Below are 19249 nucleotides of genomic sequence, written 5' to 3'. Positions count from 1 at the left end.
TATAATCAAAAATACTCACGCATCAGAGGCTGTACTCTGTACAATTCTACGTCATTATCTAACAAAACTGAACCTAAACTATGTGATGAACCCACTGTACATCAGTAACTAGCTGGCTTTTAATCTGTGATTGAATATTGTTATTCCACTTGTGACTTATTGTTTAATTTTGCACTATTTTTACATGGATATTCATAGAAGGAGCTGTTGGAGGAAAAGATTCAAATAAAGCCTTGGTATCTCAGGTCTGCAGGAATTAAAACATTGCATCAAGTCTCAGTCATGTCCTTGGCATAAGGAGGTCATGGGCTGAAATTCCATTGCTCAGAGTTGAGCATGTCATCCTGGTTGGTACGTCAGTATAGGATTGAAGCTGTACTGTACTGCTGAAGGTGCTGGGTGAGACCTTCTCTGTCCCCTTGAATGGATGTGAAAAAAGATCCAATGACACTATCCAAAGAATTTTGCATGAGTTTTCCCAGTATCCTGAACAATATTTATCCCTCAACCAAGAAGATTCAGGTGATTTGGTCATTTATTTTATTGCTGTTTGCAGGAGTTTGCTCCGTGTACTTCTATATCAAATTGGCACTTTGGCTATTTCAGAACTTTTAAATTGAAATGTTCAGCAGGAACATAGCTACAGTTTCTGTATAAACATGTTTTTCAAACATTTCAACAATGCCTAGGCTTTAAGTATTTAATTGGCTGTAAAACTGAAAAAGGCCATTAAAAGTTTTTTCATAAAAACTTTGGTTAGGAATCCTCACCGACTGGAAGGCTGGGGTAAGATGTTGGTAACAGTCTCCATGTAATGTGAAAGCCACGCGGAATATAGATCTGCGTAGGTTATAAAATTTACCTATTGTGCTTGCAATTAGATAACTTCACCCCTATGTTCCATACTGTGTACCAACTCCCAGCCTTAGTAGGATGAATTCTCCGGTAATCAACAGGTTTTACCTCCCGTATTGATCGTGGGGCATTCATGACATTCGTTTCACCCAAGAGCTTCTTAATTCCTATCAAAGCTTCTTCTCTTCTCTTCTGCCTGAATGATTTCTCCTCATCACACAGTGCCATACTGAATCTCAGATCAGCTGAAGAACTGGAAGGAAAATGGAGTGATGACAATGAAACGTGATTACAAAAATTACAACAGAGGACAGAGTTGCAGTAGTCTTTCAGATACGAACAACATTGCAAGGAAAGAGCTCAAATGGTTGAAGCAACCACTGGACCGTGAGATTATACAATACTCTTCGAACTACAGGGACCCACCTTCCTCTGACAGTAGCCTGATTAGTACATTTTAATAAAATTATTCTAAGAAAGATAGTTGCTAAAAATGCTGCTGTGATTTCAGTGAGCATGATGTTAGGTTACTCAATGATAAAAGGCCCAGCCACGGCATGTGGAAAAATGGTTCAATGAAAAGAATGCAGGCAGGATTTCAAAGCAAAATCAACAAGGTGATTGAACTGAAATGAGTATCTAAGATTGTTAAAAGGTATTGGTGGGGGCGGGGTGGAGGGGAGAAAGTTATTTGATAAACTGGACAATTTCACAGGGAATATCTCCCTGCTATTTTGGATGGATTACATCACTGCATATATTCAGCGAGGCTAAAGACATAGCAGAGGCCTAAGCATTAATGGAAAAGGGAATAATGTCAATGACCTGGTGAAACAACTCGTCCTTCAAAAAGTAAAAAGGAGAGGCAATAAAATTTGAGGAACAATGGAGCAGTCAGTTTAACATTATTAATAGGAACACTATTGGAGTATTTATCCAAGAATATAATTAAAAAAGCTCAAAACCAAATCTATAATAAAGAATAATTAGCAAAGATTTCAAAAGGGACAGATGTTGCTTGGCCAAACTTATTACATTTTCTGAAGCAGTAACAGAAATAGACAAGTGAAACAGGTGGATGTAACTTATATAGACTTTCAAAACACCTTTGATAAGGTAATACAGAGTCAATTTATGACTAAGTTGTGAGCACATGGAATCAGTGTATAAGTAGCCTGGTGAGATTTGTGTTGGTAAGACAGGGATTTGTGTCATTGTCTCGGGCACTGATTGATCCATCAGCTTTTCATTCAAAGAGGGTTTGGAGTATTCAGTTAGCATGTTCCACCTCAGGATTCAAGGAAGATATCACTGGCTGAGCAATATCCAGGCCTCCAAGTAACCATCATCTTGAGAATTGTATGGGTAGTGTTCTAAGAGCAGACTGCCAATGCTGGCTCAATATCAGATACAGTGACATTTGAATTTGTTTGAATATGACACAGGAATGAATATCAAGTTTTAGAATTTTTTTAAGTTTATTTATTAGTGTCACAAGTAGGTTTACAATGAAGTTACTGTGAAAATCCCCTAGTCGCCACACTCTGGCGCCTGTTCGGGTACACCGAGGGAGAATTTAGCATGGCATGCATGAACCAGCACATCTTTTGTACTGTGGGAGGAAACCGGAGCACCTGGAAGAAACCCACACAGACAAAGGAGAACGTGCAGACTCCCCACAGACAGAGACCCAAGCCGGAATTGAACCCGGATCTCTGGAGCAATGAGGCAGCAATGCTAACCACTGTGCCACCTGCTGAGCATCAGATGATTTCTAAAAATCATAGAACACAGAAAATGAATTTTTCCAGGAGTTTTGACACAAAAGCTGTTATTGACCATCAACATATCATATGCTTTGAAGTGAATGTGGTGAGATTCTACCCAATAGTGCTGCAGTGATGACCTAAAGCCAAACCATCAAATAAAAGCTGAACAAAATTTCCAAAAATTCCCCAGCCCTGCAAGATTTAGGTGAGGAAACTTTTAAAGAGTTGAAACATTTTTGATGCACACCCAAGAATATCATATTAATCCTTTTAAATATAAATAACAAAAATAATTACTTTTCTCAAATAGGAAGGTGAACAAACTACATTGAAAATAACCAAAACTTTTTAAAAATTACACAGATTATGAGAATATGAATGTGAATTCACATTGCAGACTCTGGGGAGGACAGTTCAAACTATTCAAAGTAATGTGGACATAGAAAGTAGTTTAGCAGAGGGTGATGCAGTGGGAAGGGCGGCGCGGCGGGGAGGGCCTCCCAGTGTTATTTATAGGGATCACTGCCACAGGCAGGTTAGTTGGTGATTGATTTACACTGGCTCTGTGTAACTCTGCTGTGAATTTTCTATTGCATTTTAAAGTTGATGAAGTGAAGTTGGAGCAGTGTTATAAATGACAAAGATTTTGTTCTCATTTCAAGAGTTCTGGTTAACCACGTGCTCCCAATTCTTGGTTTGCACTAATCATGACAGGAAGGTTGACACAAGAGGAGAACAAGCTGCTCACACAGGAAGGCGTAGGAGAGGGAGAAATAATGACGGCAGGCAGCTGTCACCATCCATGGTCTTCAGGGAGCAGTTCCCTGCCCTCGTTCTCAGTGAGGAACAGTGTGTATGATGTCCCCATTTTATTAAGGTGCTCACTGAAATCTGCCAACAGTTTCAGATACATCAACAGCGTCAGAGCATGGCAAAGACAGTGGTGGAGGTGAAGGTGACCTCAAGGCCACAAATTTATTCACACGGACATGCTGCCAGGCTGAAGCCAATGACATTTCCATCACCTCCCAGTTTGCCACACAATGCTATATAAGGGAGGTGACAGAGCTCTTGAAACCAGGAAGGGGAGTAGACTGTGTTCTCTCTGAGCAGCCAGAAGCAGGCCAGTGTGCTTGTGGCTCTGTCAGAATGGTGGATTTCCCGTGGCACAGGGTGCCATTGATTGTACACTTATGGGCTTTGTAGCTACAGCATCTAAATGATGACATAGAACAACTGCAAAGGCTTCCACTCCCTGAATGTGCAGTTCGTGTGTGGCCATGCTCAACATATCATGTTGCTGAATGTACCCTAGGAGCAGGCAGCGTCAGTCTGCTGTTCCATTGGTGTTGTAGCCATCACATAGTCCCGGTCAAGCAGCAATCTGCTAACTAGCTGACTCGTGACTCTGTTACACACTCAACCCACACAAGGCCAGTATACAAATAATGAGAACTAGCTGTTACAACAGGCATCACACTGAGCAAAGTGTTATGCGGTTCAAGTAACGCTTCCACTGCCTGCTTTGCTCTGGGGGAACCGTGAAGTATTCTTTGGAGCATCAATTCACCCTGGTCTGTTCTATTCTGTACAACTCCATCATAAATGAGGCACCGCCTGCACCGCCATGTAGACAAGCAGATGGAGCAACACAACGTTTACTCTTTCCAACCGAGCAGTCTGTGATTAACATATCTAACTACACTACCAGTAAACACAAACCCAATTCTCCAAACAAACCCACAACTTAGCTTCTGTCTGTCACAGATCATCAATGTTAAAATAAAAGCCAAGAAAAAACCCACACAAAAACTAATTTATTAAAAAGATCCAATATTCCATAGTAAGGTCCCCTTGTGCATTCTCTTTGGGCCTGTCTTCCATGTGTCTTTGCATGGCTTATTGCTCCTACACAATGCCTTTGTCTGGCCTATTTCTCCTATACTGTGCCTTTGCCTGGCCTATTGCCCCTCGCACTGTGGAGACTACAGCTGACCTTGCAGCACACCGTCTGGCAGCTCTGGCTTTAAAAAGCCCACTGCAGCTTCAGACTGCACCACCTTTGCATGGGTGGCAGCAGTCTGGGCTGGTCAGCTAACAGCCAACAGAAAGAGCACTGATGGAGTGGCTTCAGTGGGAGAGCAAATGCTATAATCCTGAGGGAGGTTAATATTTTGCCAAACCCATTTCTTATTTGTTCCTGTTTTCTGATTTTTCACCTCCTGCTTTATACATTGAAGGACATGGCTCACTTACTCCTGCCCACATGGTGACAGCACTGTATCTCCATCTTCCTTTCTTTTCCCACTCTTACTTTCCCTTTCATCCTGCAGCCAAGTTCCTTACATCCCCCCTCCCTAAATTCCCTCTCCTGCTAGCTCCTGACCTCTTCTACTTTATATAACTTCCCCCAACACTCCAACCCAGATAATTTCCATTACAATATTAAATCCTTGTTGTAAGAAATCTTCAAATAAGAATAAGATGCAAGACTGCAAAGTAAAGCTTTGTGCACCATGGTTAAATTATCCTAATCTCCACCCCTCTCCAACTGTTGAATCCATTTGGATTTATCTTTGCAAGAAATTGAATTGTATGAAATATTAGCCCAGGTTTCTCAGCTGCCTTTAGATAGTCTGAGTCATGGCTATTGTTAACATTCGTCACATGAGCTCGTGTATGGAAAGAAGAGGGTAAATGGCATTCAAAATCAAATAAAAAGGGCTAATTTATCATGTCTTAAAAGACTTTCTCTATTCTTACAAAGTATTTGCACCCTTCTCAGAGCACGAGTTTGAATTTCCACTGGGGTTCCTTGATCTCCTGCTGTATGATTGGCAGGAACACTGGAGAGTAACACAAATGGGTGGCACAGTGGCACAATGGTTAGCACTGCTGTCTCACAGCACCAGGGATCCACGTTCAATTCCAGCCTCAGGTCATTGTCTGTGTGGAGTTTGCACATTCTTCCAGAATCTGAGTGGGTTTCCTTTGATTGCTCTGGTTTCCTGCCACAGTCCAAACATATGCAGGTTAGGTGGATTGGCCATGCTAAATTGACCCTTAGTGTCATGGGATCAACAGGGATACATGAGGCTACAGGGATAGAGCCTGGGTGGGAGTGCGGCCAGTGCAGACTCGAAGGGCCGAATGGCCTCCTTCTCCACTGTAGAGATTCGATGATTCTATGAAATGACCATTTCTGCCATTCCTCCTGAGTCTTTCCTGCTCAGAATACAGTCAGAGATCAGAGAAACCATCCTGGAAATCACTGGCACATTTACTTAAACTAAACACTCCCAACTGCACATTCAATCACAAAGACAGCTTAGCTTAAAATTCAGCTTCATCAGGATACATACCAAACTTCTAAGTACATTTCCATAAATACAGCGGTCACCTGGAAAAGATTAAATGAAATGATTAGTATGATGTCTGGAGTCAGTGGGGCAGTGTGGCAATCTCTGTTCACAACTGAGGTACATTGGGAACTGATCTCCAACCATTACAGCCAAATGAATAAAATCATAATTGTTTTCAATTTTTATTCCCAATTCCTGAAAGCTGTATTTTGAAATTGGCTAATAAACTGGGACAAGTCCTGGCATGATATTCTACCACTGAATGCATCAGTGGCATCTCTAACTGGGTCTTTACCCAACACACACATTTCCAGTGGGAGTCACTCAGTAGTAACTGAGAGTGGGAACACAAATTGATTTTTCACATCTGTAGACCAGGTTGCTGAAGCCAGTAGTGCCCTCTGCTGTTGCTTTGGCTGAAACCTGCAAACTCAGCAGAACAGGAACTGATCTCAGAAGCTTCCAGCTTTTATTTCTTAACATTGCATGCAGCCAAATGGAGGGTGAACAAAGTGTAAAGTCTATCCATCAGCATGGCACAGTGGTGAGCACTGCTGCCTCACAGCGCCAGGGACCTGGGTTCGATTCCTGATTTGGATCACCGTCAATGTGGAGTTTGCACATTCTCTGTGTCTGTGTGGGTTTCCTCTGGGTGCTCTGGTTTCCTCCCACAGTCCAAAAGGCGTGCTGGTCAGGTGCCATGGCCACGCTAAATTCCCCCTCGGTGTACCCGAACAGGCGCTGGCATGTGGGCAACTAGGGCATTTTCACTGTAATTTTGTTGCAGTGTTAATGTAAGCCTACTTGTGACACTAATAATAAATAAACCTTAGATCAAGTCCCGGTTGCATCTTAGTAAATCTTTTTTGTACTCTTTTCTTCTGAGTAAATTAACCAAATCCTCCTGTTAGACTGCTTTCTATATCTACATTACTTCCTTAAATAGTTTGAACTGTCCTCCCCAGAGTCTGCAATGTGAATTCACATTTATATTCTCAATCTGTGTAATTTTAAAAAGTTTCAGTTATTTTCAATGTAGTTTGTTCATGTTCCTATTTGAGAAAAGTAATTATTTTTGTTATTTATATTTAAAAGGATTAATATGATATTCTTGGGTGTGCATCAAAAATGTTTCAACTCTTTAAAAGTTTCCTTATCTAAATCTTGCAGCGCTGGGGAATTTTTGGAAATTTTGTTCAGCTTTTATTTGATGGTTTGGCTTTAGGTCATCACTGTAGCACTATTGGGTAAAATCTCACCACACTCACTTCAGAGTGATATGTTGCTGGTCAATAATGGCTTTTGTGTCAAAACTCCTGGAAAACTTCATTTTCTGTCCTATGATTTTTAGAAACTATCGGACACTCAGCGGGTGACAAAGTGGTTAGCACTGCTGCCTCTAGGCTCCAGGGACCCAGGTTCAATTCCGGCTTGGATCACTGTCTCTGCGGACTCTGCACATTCTCCCCGTGTCTGCGTGGGTTTCCTCCAGGTGCTCCGGTTTCCTCCCACAATCCAAAAGACGTGCTGGTTAGCTGCATTGGCCATGCTAAATTCTTCCTCAGTGTACCCGAACAGGCGCCAGAGGATTTCAGAATAACTTCATTGCAGTGTTAGTGTAAGCCTACTTGTGACACTAATAATAGATCTAAGGTTTAGTGATCAGGGGCTAAAACCTTGACCAGATTAACGTGAGACAGAAGTAATTCATCAAATCCACAGGGTCTGTATTAATGAGCTGCAGGATTAGATATATTTATTCTAATTACTGGGTAGCGCTCTTACGCTCTATTGGGACCTGTGTCTCCTGTCAGAAAATACATTTATGTGCATCCGGGAAGCTTTTAAGAAGGGCTAGGCCAGCACTGGCGATCCTGCATATAATCAGCTATCCATCACTCATTACCAAAAGTCAGGGCAAAACTATTCTGTGATAATATAGACAGCTACAGCATTACTAACATGAGGAAAGGAACGCTGACTTTTCTACAACCTTTTCTGAACTATAGAAAATAAGTCCCCTAACATCATCGTCCTAATTGGATGAAAGTGGAGGTTGTTGTCCCATTTTGAATCAGTTATGATATGGTAGACTGCAAATCTCTGTTTTAACTGAATTTAAATGCAGCCCTCAGGGAGAGATAACATCTGCCAATGAAGGTTGTTCTATCTGCGTGCTTTCATTTGCAATCTCATCACAAACATCAGGGAGGGAGAACTGGGAGGATGCTATTAAATAGAGAGCAGTGACCAGCTGCACCCAAAACGGGACAGAGACGGGGGGAAAGAGAGCGGGAGAAGGTGGGGGGGGTGGAGAGAAGACAGAAAGAAAGGAAGAGGGTGTTAGAGAGAAAGAGAACAGAGAGAAAGAGAAGAGAACGGAGAGAAAGAGAAGAGAACAGAGAGAAAGAGAAGAGAACAGAGAGAAAGAGAAGAGAACAGAGAGAAAGAGAAGAGAACAGAGAGAAAGAGAAGAGAACAGAGAGAAAACAGAGAGAAAGAGAGAGAACAGAGAGAAAGAGAGAGAGAGAGAACACTTCTTTCAGATACATACTGCAGAATCAGAAAGGGACCAGTTAAGAATCAGGTATTTGTGGAACACTTGCCGCTTTGTTTGATCAAGTCTTTTCTTTTCCAGCGAAATCCAATACTATTCTCAATACCCTGCTCTCTTTCACTGCTTCAGATGTTTACTCAGTGTTTTTAAAAATGCAAAAACTGTTTTCCATACCAAACTCTGTGGCTCATTATTCCAGTGTTCAACAACTCGATAGAAAGAAATCTCTACTAATCTGTCCAATGTCTTTCTTAATACCAATTTGAAATCAATGACCCATAATCACTGACTGCCCAAACCACCAAAACTGCTGTTCCTTTTCATCCTGCAAAGCCAGTCTTAATTTAAAAAAACTTCTATAGCCAGAATTTTGCATTCGCTCTTGGTGGGTTCAGAGGCGGGGATGCGAGGCTGTAAAGTTGCATGGACAGGATTCCCTCCCAGATTTTGCTCACCTCGACCCAGACATTTCCCATTTTTCTCAGATGGAAAGCTCATAATAGAGCAGAGTGCCAAACTGAAAGTCAAAACCTCCATCTCAGGTGGAGATGGGGTGGGGTCTCCTTAATCTGAAGGCCCCTCAGATTTGGGTTGTCCTCCCCTCTGCGACCTGAGTGCTGACTATCTGACCCATCACCCCAACCCAGCCTACCCTCAACGTGGAGATCAACATCCCTCCTGACTCCTCTGGATATTTCCTCCCCTCCTGCCCCCAAGACCCCTGAGCTGCAGTCCCAGGCTCAGGCACAGCACTGCAGTACCTATTCTGGCCACTGCAGCACTGCGCCTGGAGGGGCAAGAGAGCTGTCACTTAAACCCTCTAAGGCAGGACTTCCATCCAAAAAGTGGATGGGTGACCCGCATGCTGCCAATCAATGCTCAGTTGAGACTAAGATCACAGTTGACCTGTCAGTGGGTGGAGATGGGTTACGTGCTTACTCTCAACGGTGGGTGCTGAGCACTCATCATGCTGAAAATCTGTTCCAATGGCCCAGTATTCCAAATCTCTCCCCATCTAGACATTTTGATCCTTGATATCAACTTCTTCAAATGTGGTTGAAGGGAAAAATATTTTTGAAAAAAAAAAGGATAATAAAAAATAAATAAATGTTTTGTCACGGATGTCCCACAACTGAAGAACTGGATCAATCCAGTGGTTAGCACTGCTGCCTCACTGTACCAGGGACCCAGGTTCGATTCCCGACTTGGGTGACTGCCTGTGTGGAGTCTGCATGTTCTCCCCGTGTCTGTGTGGGTTTCCTCCTACACTCCAAAAGTGTGCTGGTTAGGTGCATTGGCCATGCTAAATTCTCCCTCAGTGTACCTGAACAGCAGAAAGTCTGACAACACCAGGTTTAAGTCCAACCGATTTATCAGTTGGACTTAAACCTGGTGTTGTCAGACTTTTTACTGTGCCCAACGCCGGCACATCCACATCATACCTGAACAGCGCCAGAGTGTGGTGACAAAGAGATTTTCACAGTAACTTCATTGCAAGGTGAATGCAAGTCCACTTGTGACTAATAAATAAACTTTTTACTTTACAATCAGCACTTGCAGGTGAAGTGAATGTTTGTGATTTTAGAAATGGCCTTTTCAGATGCAGAGAGAATAAAAATGTCCTGTTCTGATGTTCTTGAAGATTAAAGCATGTTACAGCCAGGCATTCAGCTAAGGTCACTTGGCAGGCAATTACCACATTTGTTTAACACATCTTCCAGCTGGTGCTTCTCCTATTCAAGGCCTTATTCAATACAGTCAGAGCATGTGTGCTTCCATGCTGTTACCAGAATATAAGAGAGAATGGCAAGCAGGTTCTCTTTTCAAGCTGGATCTTCTCTTTCAATTTCTATCCTGCATTTTCCTGCTGGCTGCTGGCTAAAGTGTGGTGGCCCTGAATGCAGACCACCCCTGGAGTTGAGAAACACTGAGCAGGTACAATATATCCAGGAGTGTCAGCGTAGCTGGTAGATCATACGACTAAGGAGAAGAGAATTCCATAGAATATGAAAGCATGGGTTAAACTAGTTCATTCCCTTCCCACCTTAACTGTTTTGCATGTCCTGAATTCATTAAGAGAGGTGATATGAAATTCTTTACAACTTCCTCCATGTGCTACCTTCAGTTCAACTTGTGCTTTCCCTCCCCCAGATTCTTCACTTTATTTATCTTCCCTCCTACCCTGAACCGAAATCTGATCACATCTCACCTTACGTTTAGTACTTCTCAGTTCCAGTTCTTTGCTTCCTCTGTTCTCTTTTTTCTTCCTCCCTCTTTCTAACCTGAAGCTGCAACCCTGTCAATTGGAATGCTAGACCCAGGGGTTTCAATGTTCTGGAGGATCATAATTTCCATCATCAAGGGTGGCTTTGGTAGTACGACCCACAGTAGTGGCAAAATCCTAAAGGGCTTATCTGCCAGACTCGATCTGTGGCAGATAATGAGAAAACCAAGAAAGAAAACCTACTTGATTTGTCTTCACCAAACTATCAGTTGTAGACGCATCTATCCATGATTGCATTGATAGGAATGACAATTGCACATTCCTTACGAAGCCAAAATTCCACTATCATATTAAAAACACACTCCACCACAATCTTAAATGGGATAGATTTCTAACAGATCTAATTGTTCAAAACTAGATAACCATGAGGCTCTGTGGACCATCAGCAGCAAAACAGTATTCAACCGCCAACTGTAATCTCATTAGTCAGCATTTTCCTCATTCTACCATTACCATGAAGCCATAATACCAAACCTGGTTCAATAAGGAGTGCTGGAGAACATGTCAGGAGCATCATTAGGCATACTTAACAACGGCACGTCAACAAGGTGAAGCTAGACAGGACTACATGTATTCTAAATAATGGAAGAAGCATGTTGTAGGAAGAACTAAACAATCTCAACTGGTAAATCAGATCAAATCTGCAGTCCTTCCATGCCCAGTCATAAATGGACAATTAAACAACTAACTCATGGAGTTGCCATAAATACTCCCATCCTCAATGATGGCAGTGCTCAGCATGAGTGTAAAAGACAAGTCTGAAGTTTGCAATCAACTTCAGCCAGAAACACTAAGTAGATGTACAGAAACCTACATAGAAAATAGAAGCAAGAGTAGGCCATTTATTATGGTCATGGCTAATCAATATCCTGATCCCACCTTCGCACTTATCCCCTGGACCCTTTAGTACCAAGAGATGTATCTAAGTCCTCTTGAAATCACACGTTTTGACCTCAACTACTTTCTGTGGTAATGAATTCTACACCTTCGCCACACTTTGGATGAAGAAATTTCTCCTCACTTCATTCCGAAAGGGTTTACCCTTAAGGTTTAGCAGGACCACATGGGTGTGCGTGCACAGGCGCAAGAGAGCAAGAGAAGCTCTTGATTTTTCCCTGTAACTTTGGCTCCACCCATTCACACATCACTATCTCTGTTAATCAACCTAATTAAATCCCTACACTGAAACCCCAGGGGGAAAGCCAAAATAAGCAAAAATGCATTTACTCAGATTAAATCAAATACCACAATAGCTAAGATCAATTATTAGTCTGCATTTTCAGCATGTAAACTGCCTGATGCAGACTAATCAGCACCATATAAACAGAGCTAAATTGTAAATATACCCCTTGCAAGCGACATGAAAGAACTATATTTCTTAAAGACACAGTATCATCACAATTGCTAAATGAAATTTATTATTACAAAAGCTTCCTAATGTATCAATAAAATCACACCTGGAGTGAAACACCTTATCCTCAAGCTAATACCAAAATAGGAAAACTGTTACAATACTGGAGAGACAAGTCAAACATTAAAAGAGAGCCATAACATTTAATTTTTTAACTTTTTTTGGTCTCAATTATATCCTTGCCCAATTGCATGTCTAGCCTTAACATGTTATTTGGCAGACTCCAAGATCAAGTATGTCCAATAAATAGTTGTTCCCATTTCCCTATCTTGTGAAATAAAGCATATCATCCAGGCACTCAGCAGCAATAAAACTACTCAGAGTCTGGCTACCTAAGTTGAGTTGGAACTCTAACTTGTCCAAATCTAAGAACTTTTCATTTTTCCCTATTATCTCCACTGTTGCTGCCTCACAGCACCAGAGACCCAGGTTTGATTCTTGGCTTGGGTCACTGTCTGTGTGGGGTTTGCACATTCTTCCCACATCTGCGTGGGTTTCCTGTGGGTGCCCTGGTTTCTTCTCAGTCCGAAAGATGCGCTGGTTAGGTGCACTGGCCATGCTAAATTCTCCCTCAGTGTACCCAAACTGGTGCTGGAGTGTAGGGACTAGGGAATTTTCACAGTAAATTCATTACAGTAATGTAAACCTACTTGTGAGAATAATAAATAAACTTTAAAAAATTTGGGTCAATAACATTTAGTATACCTCCCCGTTTACTTACGAAACCTGTAAAAGTTCCTGTTAGCCCTGAATTTCCCTTTGAAATCAAACAGCTGTGAAGTCAAATCTCTACTTACCTCATAATGCAAATTTTAAACCCAACTTATTTATTTCTAAATCACCATAACCTCTCATTACAAATGCAGGAACTTAACAATTTTATTCTTTGCATCTTTCAGCTCACATATAAATTGTCTCTATTAATACTCCCCTTGTTTAATTAATCATGGACAACACATGCACACAGCCCTCTTTACAAAATATCATCATGTTCTCAAAACTATTTTAAAAATATCCATAATCACAATTATATCATAAAGATATTACTTTGGTGAAAAGACAAAAGACAGGGCTAATATGACAGGCTGTAAGATTAGTTTTCATCCATAATAGTGTTAATTAATGATTAACATTATTAAACATGCCTAAAGGCACTAAAACAGGTAGCTACAAGGTTTAACATTTGGATATTGATGAGTAACATTTTGTCATGGTGCACTCATTTCCACTGAAATGGCATGAAAAATTCTCAGCAATAGCTTATTTTTATATTTATTCGTCTTATGAGAAGAGGTCATTAGTTCAAACACTAGCTGCCAAAATGGTTTACAACTTCTTCAGAGTGTTAGCAGATAATTTAATTAGCAATTGGAGTCCTAATGATGTTTGAAGTGGCTTCGAGTGCTTGACAAAGATGGTATCTTGTGCCACTGGCTAATCCAATATTTCAGATCAAGACTCCATGTCTTGGAGGATCTTTAATGCCTGAAGCATCGGGAAGTTTCTCTTCGACTCTAACAAGATGAACATTTAATACTGGTTGCAGCAAAAAATAAACCACAACAGCTATAAACTAGTCAGCACTGGGCAGATGGTTGTGTGGTGGTAATGTTAGCAGTCCAGCAATCTTAAGGTTCAGGCTAATGCTTTGGGGACGTGTATTTAAATCTCATCACAGCAGCTGGTGAAATTTTAATTCTGTTAAAAAATCTGGTATATAAAGCTTGTCTCAATAATGGTGACCACAACATAATCACTGATTGTTGTAAATACCTACCTGGTTCACAAACATCTTTTAGGGAAGGAAACCCCCCAGTCAACAAGTGACTCTAGATCCACAAGGGATTGACTCTTAATTACACACTGAAATGTTCTTGCAAGCCACTCAACTCAAGAGCAATCAGTAATGGGCAACAAATACTGGCCTTGATATTCACATCCCATGGAAGAATAAAATAACTCAAATCCATGTTAATGTCATATTAATTTCAAGCGCGTTGGTGAAGTGTGAAACTTGAACTTTTCCTGATAATAGGTTTATTCACAGTATGCTGCATTACAAATGTCTGTTTCCTATCTATCAACCAGTGTCCCAGCAGTCCCTCTTTATTCCCTGTGAAATTAACCAGACAAATGAATCAAGTTAACTAAATGCCCAAATTGACATCAACCTGAAGAGGCAATTTAACAAAAGGGCAAGGATTTATAGGAAACTTTACAAACTAAAACAAAATGTCATTTTGGGCACTACTGAAGCACTCCAGGCCCTGTGATGGAAGTTATGGCTTCATGTCTCCTCTTCCTGTCTCATTCATCACCTGGCCCACATTTTAGCCATGATGTGGAGATGCCGGCATTGGACTGGGGTAAACACAGTAAGAAGTCTCACAATACCACGTTAAAATCAACCAATTTATTTGATAGTTACTATCAAATAACCTGGTGTTATGAGACTTCTTACCACATTTTAGCAACATAGGGCCAACCAAGTATATGTCCGAATACTGGTACCTAATTCTTTATCTTAATTTACACTGGAACAGACTTCAGGGTGACCTAATTGAAATGTTCAAGATGTTTCAAGGAATTGACAAAACTGAGTTAGAAAAATTGCTGCCTAAGGGGATGGGTTTAAACTTATGAAATTGGGAATACAGGAGAAATTAGGTGGAACGTTTTCACCTTAGTGTGATAATAATAGAATGTATTAGTAGGGAAGGACATTGAGATAGATAGTATAAATTGGCTCAAGGTACATTTCTGAAGAAATCAAGGAGTTAGCAGCCGTATGGTGAGAAAATGGTTAGCAGAATTGGTCAAGGATTATGGGATATTTGTTCAGCGTAACATTCTTATACATGATCTAGAAAAATAAATCTTACGCTATTAAAGATAAACGAAAATTCCTTCTTCTCTCCTACTCTGATGTTTTCTCCAATATTGAAAGACGTAGTGCCCAAAGTTTCATCCATCACATAATTTGCATCCATAAGAGTAATCTGTAAAGGAAACAAATATCAAATTATTTAAGTATGTGTTCACAGCAAAATCCAGATAGACCACATGCAAGCAGCAGGCTACACAGTAACTTCGCTAGCATTCTGCAGGACTAAATTCCTGATCCAAAGCACACTTTAATCTACAAAACCATATTCAACAATGAGTACTGAGTGGACCTGGGATGTTACTGTGTCGAAATGGCTCAAGCAAAATCAGACAAGTGTGGGGAAAAGTGAGAAGTCATGCAACTCAACCAGGAAGGTGAATGGTGAATCAAGCTGTCTATAGTCCGGTCTTGATGTGGAGATGCCGGCGTTCATGAAGGGGCAGTGCTCCGAAAGCTTGTGGCTTGTGCTACCAAATGAACCTGTTGGACTTTAACCTGGTGTTGTGAGACTTCTTACTATGGTCCTGTCTGCCAGATGTATTACTCACCCCAGGATAGTGACTCTCCAGAGGTATTGGCAGCAAGACAAAAAGGGTAGAAGCAGAGTGGAGATGCTGAGTGAATAGGGAGGAGGGGAGTTAGGAAGAAGGTTTGCTGATTGAAAGAATGGAGCATACATGGGGAGGAGAATTGGGGAAAGGGATATGTATGAGGAGTGTGTGTGTCAGGAAAACAAAGATGGTTTTAAGGGATTTATATTTGTAATGGCAAGCATTAGAAATGAGGTAGAGTTTTAAGTGGGTTTAATTTAATGATTCGGTGCATGGAAGGGTAAAACCTAAATGTTGCTATGCTGCATCATTACTGTTTGAAATTGCTGGTGTCTGGGCCATTTTGGTTTTCATGTGTTAAAATGGGACATTGGAAAATAATTTGGGAAGCACTGGAGTAGAAGAACCATCAGAAATTCTGGTCAGGGCAGTATAGGCAAAGGGAAAACTGAGAGATACAGGCCAGAATTTTCTGGCTGTTTGTGCCCCGTTGCTGCTGCAAGTGAGGATGGTGAATATGGCACTTAGCCAAATCTCTGTTCACTGCAGCAGGACCAGAGTATCCCGCTGGTGTGAACAACTGGAAAATTTCAGTCATAAAGTCATTAAGAGAAATAAGAGACATACGAGTAAAACACTAAGGCAGTGGAACAAGTAAATGTTATGTATACTAACGTATGGAATATATGGAATAAACTGAACAAATTGTAGGCACAAATTCAACACAGAAGCATGACTGCAAGGCAGTCAAAACCAGGAACTAAACGTTACAGGTTACAAGATCTACAGGAAAGAAAATGGCAGAAGGGGTACTTACATTGTCCTTAATGGTTAAAGATTCAATCACTTCAAAGATAAGGGATCACATAATAAGAGATACAAAGGCACTGCAGACTTACAGGTAGAATTTTAAAAATTGGAAAGGATTTAAGGCTATTGTGGCACTCGTGCTTCAAGATCTAGAGCAATTGGGAAGCGGCAGCTTTGTATAAGTGCAGAGATTAGACAACCACTTGGTAAAGGCAGAATGGATTTCATGAAGGTTTTTACTTTTCATACAAGCTGGGATAAGCTTTCAAATGAATTGGTATACATGTCAGAAAGGTAATGAATTCCTTGAGTGTGTGTGGATAGTCTCTGCAACAACATGCCTGAGAACCAACAAGGAAACTTGTTATTAGATTGAGTAATGATTTAGTTAACAGAAAACATTGCATGATTATTAAACAATCAAGTTTAATATAGCAACTGAAAGGAAGAATTGTGAAACAGACACTCAGATTCTAGATCGAGGAAAGGCTGACTTCAAAACACAGTGACAGCACGTGTTATCAGTAAATGAAACAATTATGTTAATGGTAAAATAACAAGGTTAGTGGCAGGTGGTTAAATGGGAATTTAACATGTGCAGAACCATTTCGAAAAAGACAAATAGTGGGGTAAGTGACAACAAGAAACTAAAAAAAAGCATAAAAAGGTGCAAAATAGTGCAGATCCTAGCAACTAGGAAAGATATTAAAAAACAAATGGGTGAGAAACCAGATAGTAAAGGTTGTAATAAAAGAGTAAAGAAAAAATTAGAGGGATATCAAAAAAATCTAATTGTATTAGGGTAAAAGTGATGATTAGGAACAATTGGGCTCTTTGAAACCAATGATTCTGTTAATAAGAACAAAAAAATGGTGGATAAGGGAAGAAGTGCTTGATGTCAATATTATTAATTGAGGAAGAGGTCATTATTCAAGGAATATTGGATCGGAAACAGAGACTTATTACCATCAGCAAATAACAGTAATGAACAAAAGTAATGGCACCAATAAATGTCAAATGCCCACAACCAGGCAGTTTCCATCTTATGATTTTGAAGGTGTGTAAGTGAAATGTTCCAAATTCTCTTGATTCAAGAATCATTCCTTTAGATTGTAAAGTTAAACATTTAAAAAAGTGAGGTGTAATAACTACATTATAGATCAGTTAGCCTTACATTTGTTGTCAGAAAATTACCAGCGTCTATAATTAAGGGTAAGATGACCTTAACACTGCATAGTGGCACAGTGGTTAGCACTGCTGCCTCACAGCACCAGTGACCCAAGTTCAATTCTGGCCTTGGGTCATTGTCTGTGTGGCGTTTGTACTTTCCCCCGTGTCTGCATGAATTTCTTCCAGATGCTCCGGTTTCCTCTCACAGTCCAAAAAATGTGCAAGTTAGGTTGATTGGCCATGCTAAATTGACCATGGTGTCAGGGGGATTAGCAGGTAAATGTGCGGGGTCACGGGAATAGGACCTGGGTGGGATGCGATTGGTACAAACTTGATGGGCTGAATGGCCTCCTTCTGTACTGTCAGGATCCTATGATTCTATTAACATGTTTCAGCTGATCAAAGAAAGTCAAAATGGATTTACTTAGAGTAGATTATGCCTGATGAATCTTATTCATCTCTTTAAAGACATGGCTAAAGCAGTGGACAGGAGAAAGTTATTCATATGGAATTCCAGAAGGCATTTAATAAAGTTCCTCATGACAGCCTTTTAGCTGAAATTGAAGTTCACAGAATTGAAGGTGAATTATTGACCTGGTTAGGAATTTGGCTAAGGGACAGGAGACAGAGAGAGTCAATGGACAGATACTCTAAATGGCAGAATATGAATACTGATGTCCTGGAAGGATGTGTTTTGGGACTGCAACTATTCATTGCATTTATTAACGACTTTGATGGTAGGATAGAAAGTCACACATCCAGATTTGCCAATGACACAAAAAACAGGGGCTTTGCAAGCAGTGTGGATAGAAGCATTAAGTATCAGAGATACTAATAAATGACGTGAATAGGCAAAACTGTGGTAAATATATTCCAATGTAGGCAAATGCGAGATCGTCCGCAGGGTGGAATGGACTATATTCTAAATGATGAAAGGCTAAAAACAGTGGAGACCAAACAAGATTTGGGGATCCAGATATATAAATTGTTATATTAAAATATTATGAACAGGTACTGAAAATAATCAAGAAGGCTAATGGAGTGCTGATCTTTATTTGTAAAGAACTAAAATACATGAGACTAGATGTCAAATTTCAGCAATGCAAAACCCTAGTTATACCACACCAGGCGCATTGTGAGCAATGCAGCACCGATTTATTAGAAAGATACCTGAACCTCAAGGATTAAATCATGAGGAGAGATTGTTGGAACTATGACTGAATTCTTTGGAATTTGGAAGATTAAATGATATTTGATTGAAAATTTCACAATATTAAAAACAGATAGGATAGATACTGTGGGCTTAGGGAGATAGAATTTGAGACGTTGTTTAAAAATTAGAGGGTGACCCTTCAGGAGTGATGTTAGGAAACACTTCTACACATAATGGGTGGTAGAGGCTTGGAACTCCCTTCTACAAATTGATGCTAGCTCAATTGCTAATTTTAAAATCAAGTTTGATACATCTTTGGCAATCAAAGTTACTAAGAGATATGAGGCAAAGACAGGCATGTAGATTTTGATCGTAGATCAACTATGATCTCATTGAGTAAAGGAAAAGGCCCAAGGGAGAAAATTGTCTATTCCCATGGA

At 40.5% G+C, this 19249-nt stretch overlaps 1 protein-coding gene across 4 annotated transcripts in view; it reads right to left on the bottom strand.

Moving 5' to 3' along the window:
* The window catches only part of LOC145347814 (cytosolic phospholipase A2-like), a 173788-nt gene that overhangs the window by 51973 nt on the left and 102566 nt on the right, over positions 1-19249 (bottom strand). For all 4 annotated transcript variants that reach the window (XM_080195701.1, XM_080195700.1, XM_080195699.1 and 1 more), the window contains 3 exons: positions 15121-15237; positions 5987-6024; positions 964-1108 (listed from right to left, as the gene is read on the bottom strand). In XM_080195701.1, coding sequence (XP_080051827.1) covers positions 964-1108; positions 5987-6024; positions 15121-15237 — 300 coding nt within the window. The remainder of the gene's footprint in view (positions 1-963; positions 1109-5986; positions 6025-15120; positions 15238-19249) is intronic.

This window comes from Carcharhinus amblyrhynchos, chromosome 9 (assembly GCF_965287045.1).
Source record: "Carcharhinus amblyrhynchos chromosome 9, sCarAmb.v2.hapA, whole genome shotgun sequence".
Classification (NCBI taxonomy): Eukaryota; Metazoa; Chordata; class Chondrichthyes; order Carcharhiniformes; family Carcharhinidae; genus Carcharhinus; species Carcharhinus amblyrhynchos.
The sequence above is the reverse complement of the archived record's forward strand: the minus strand, read 5'-3'. Positions and strand labels throughout refer to the sequence as shown.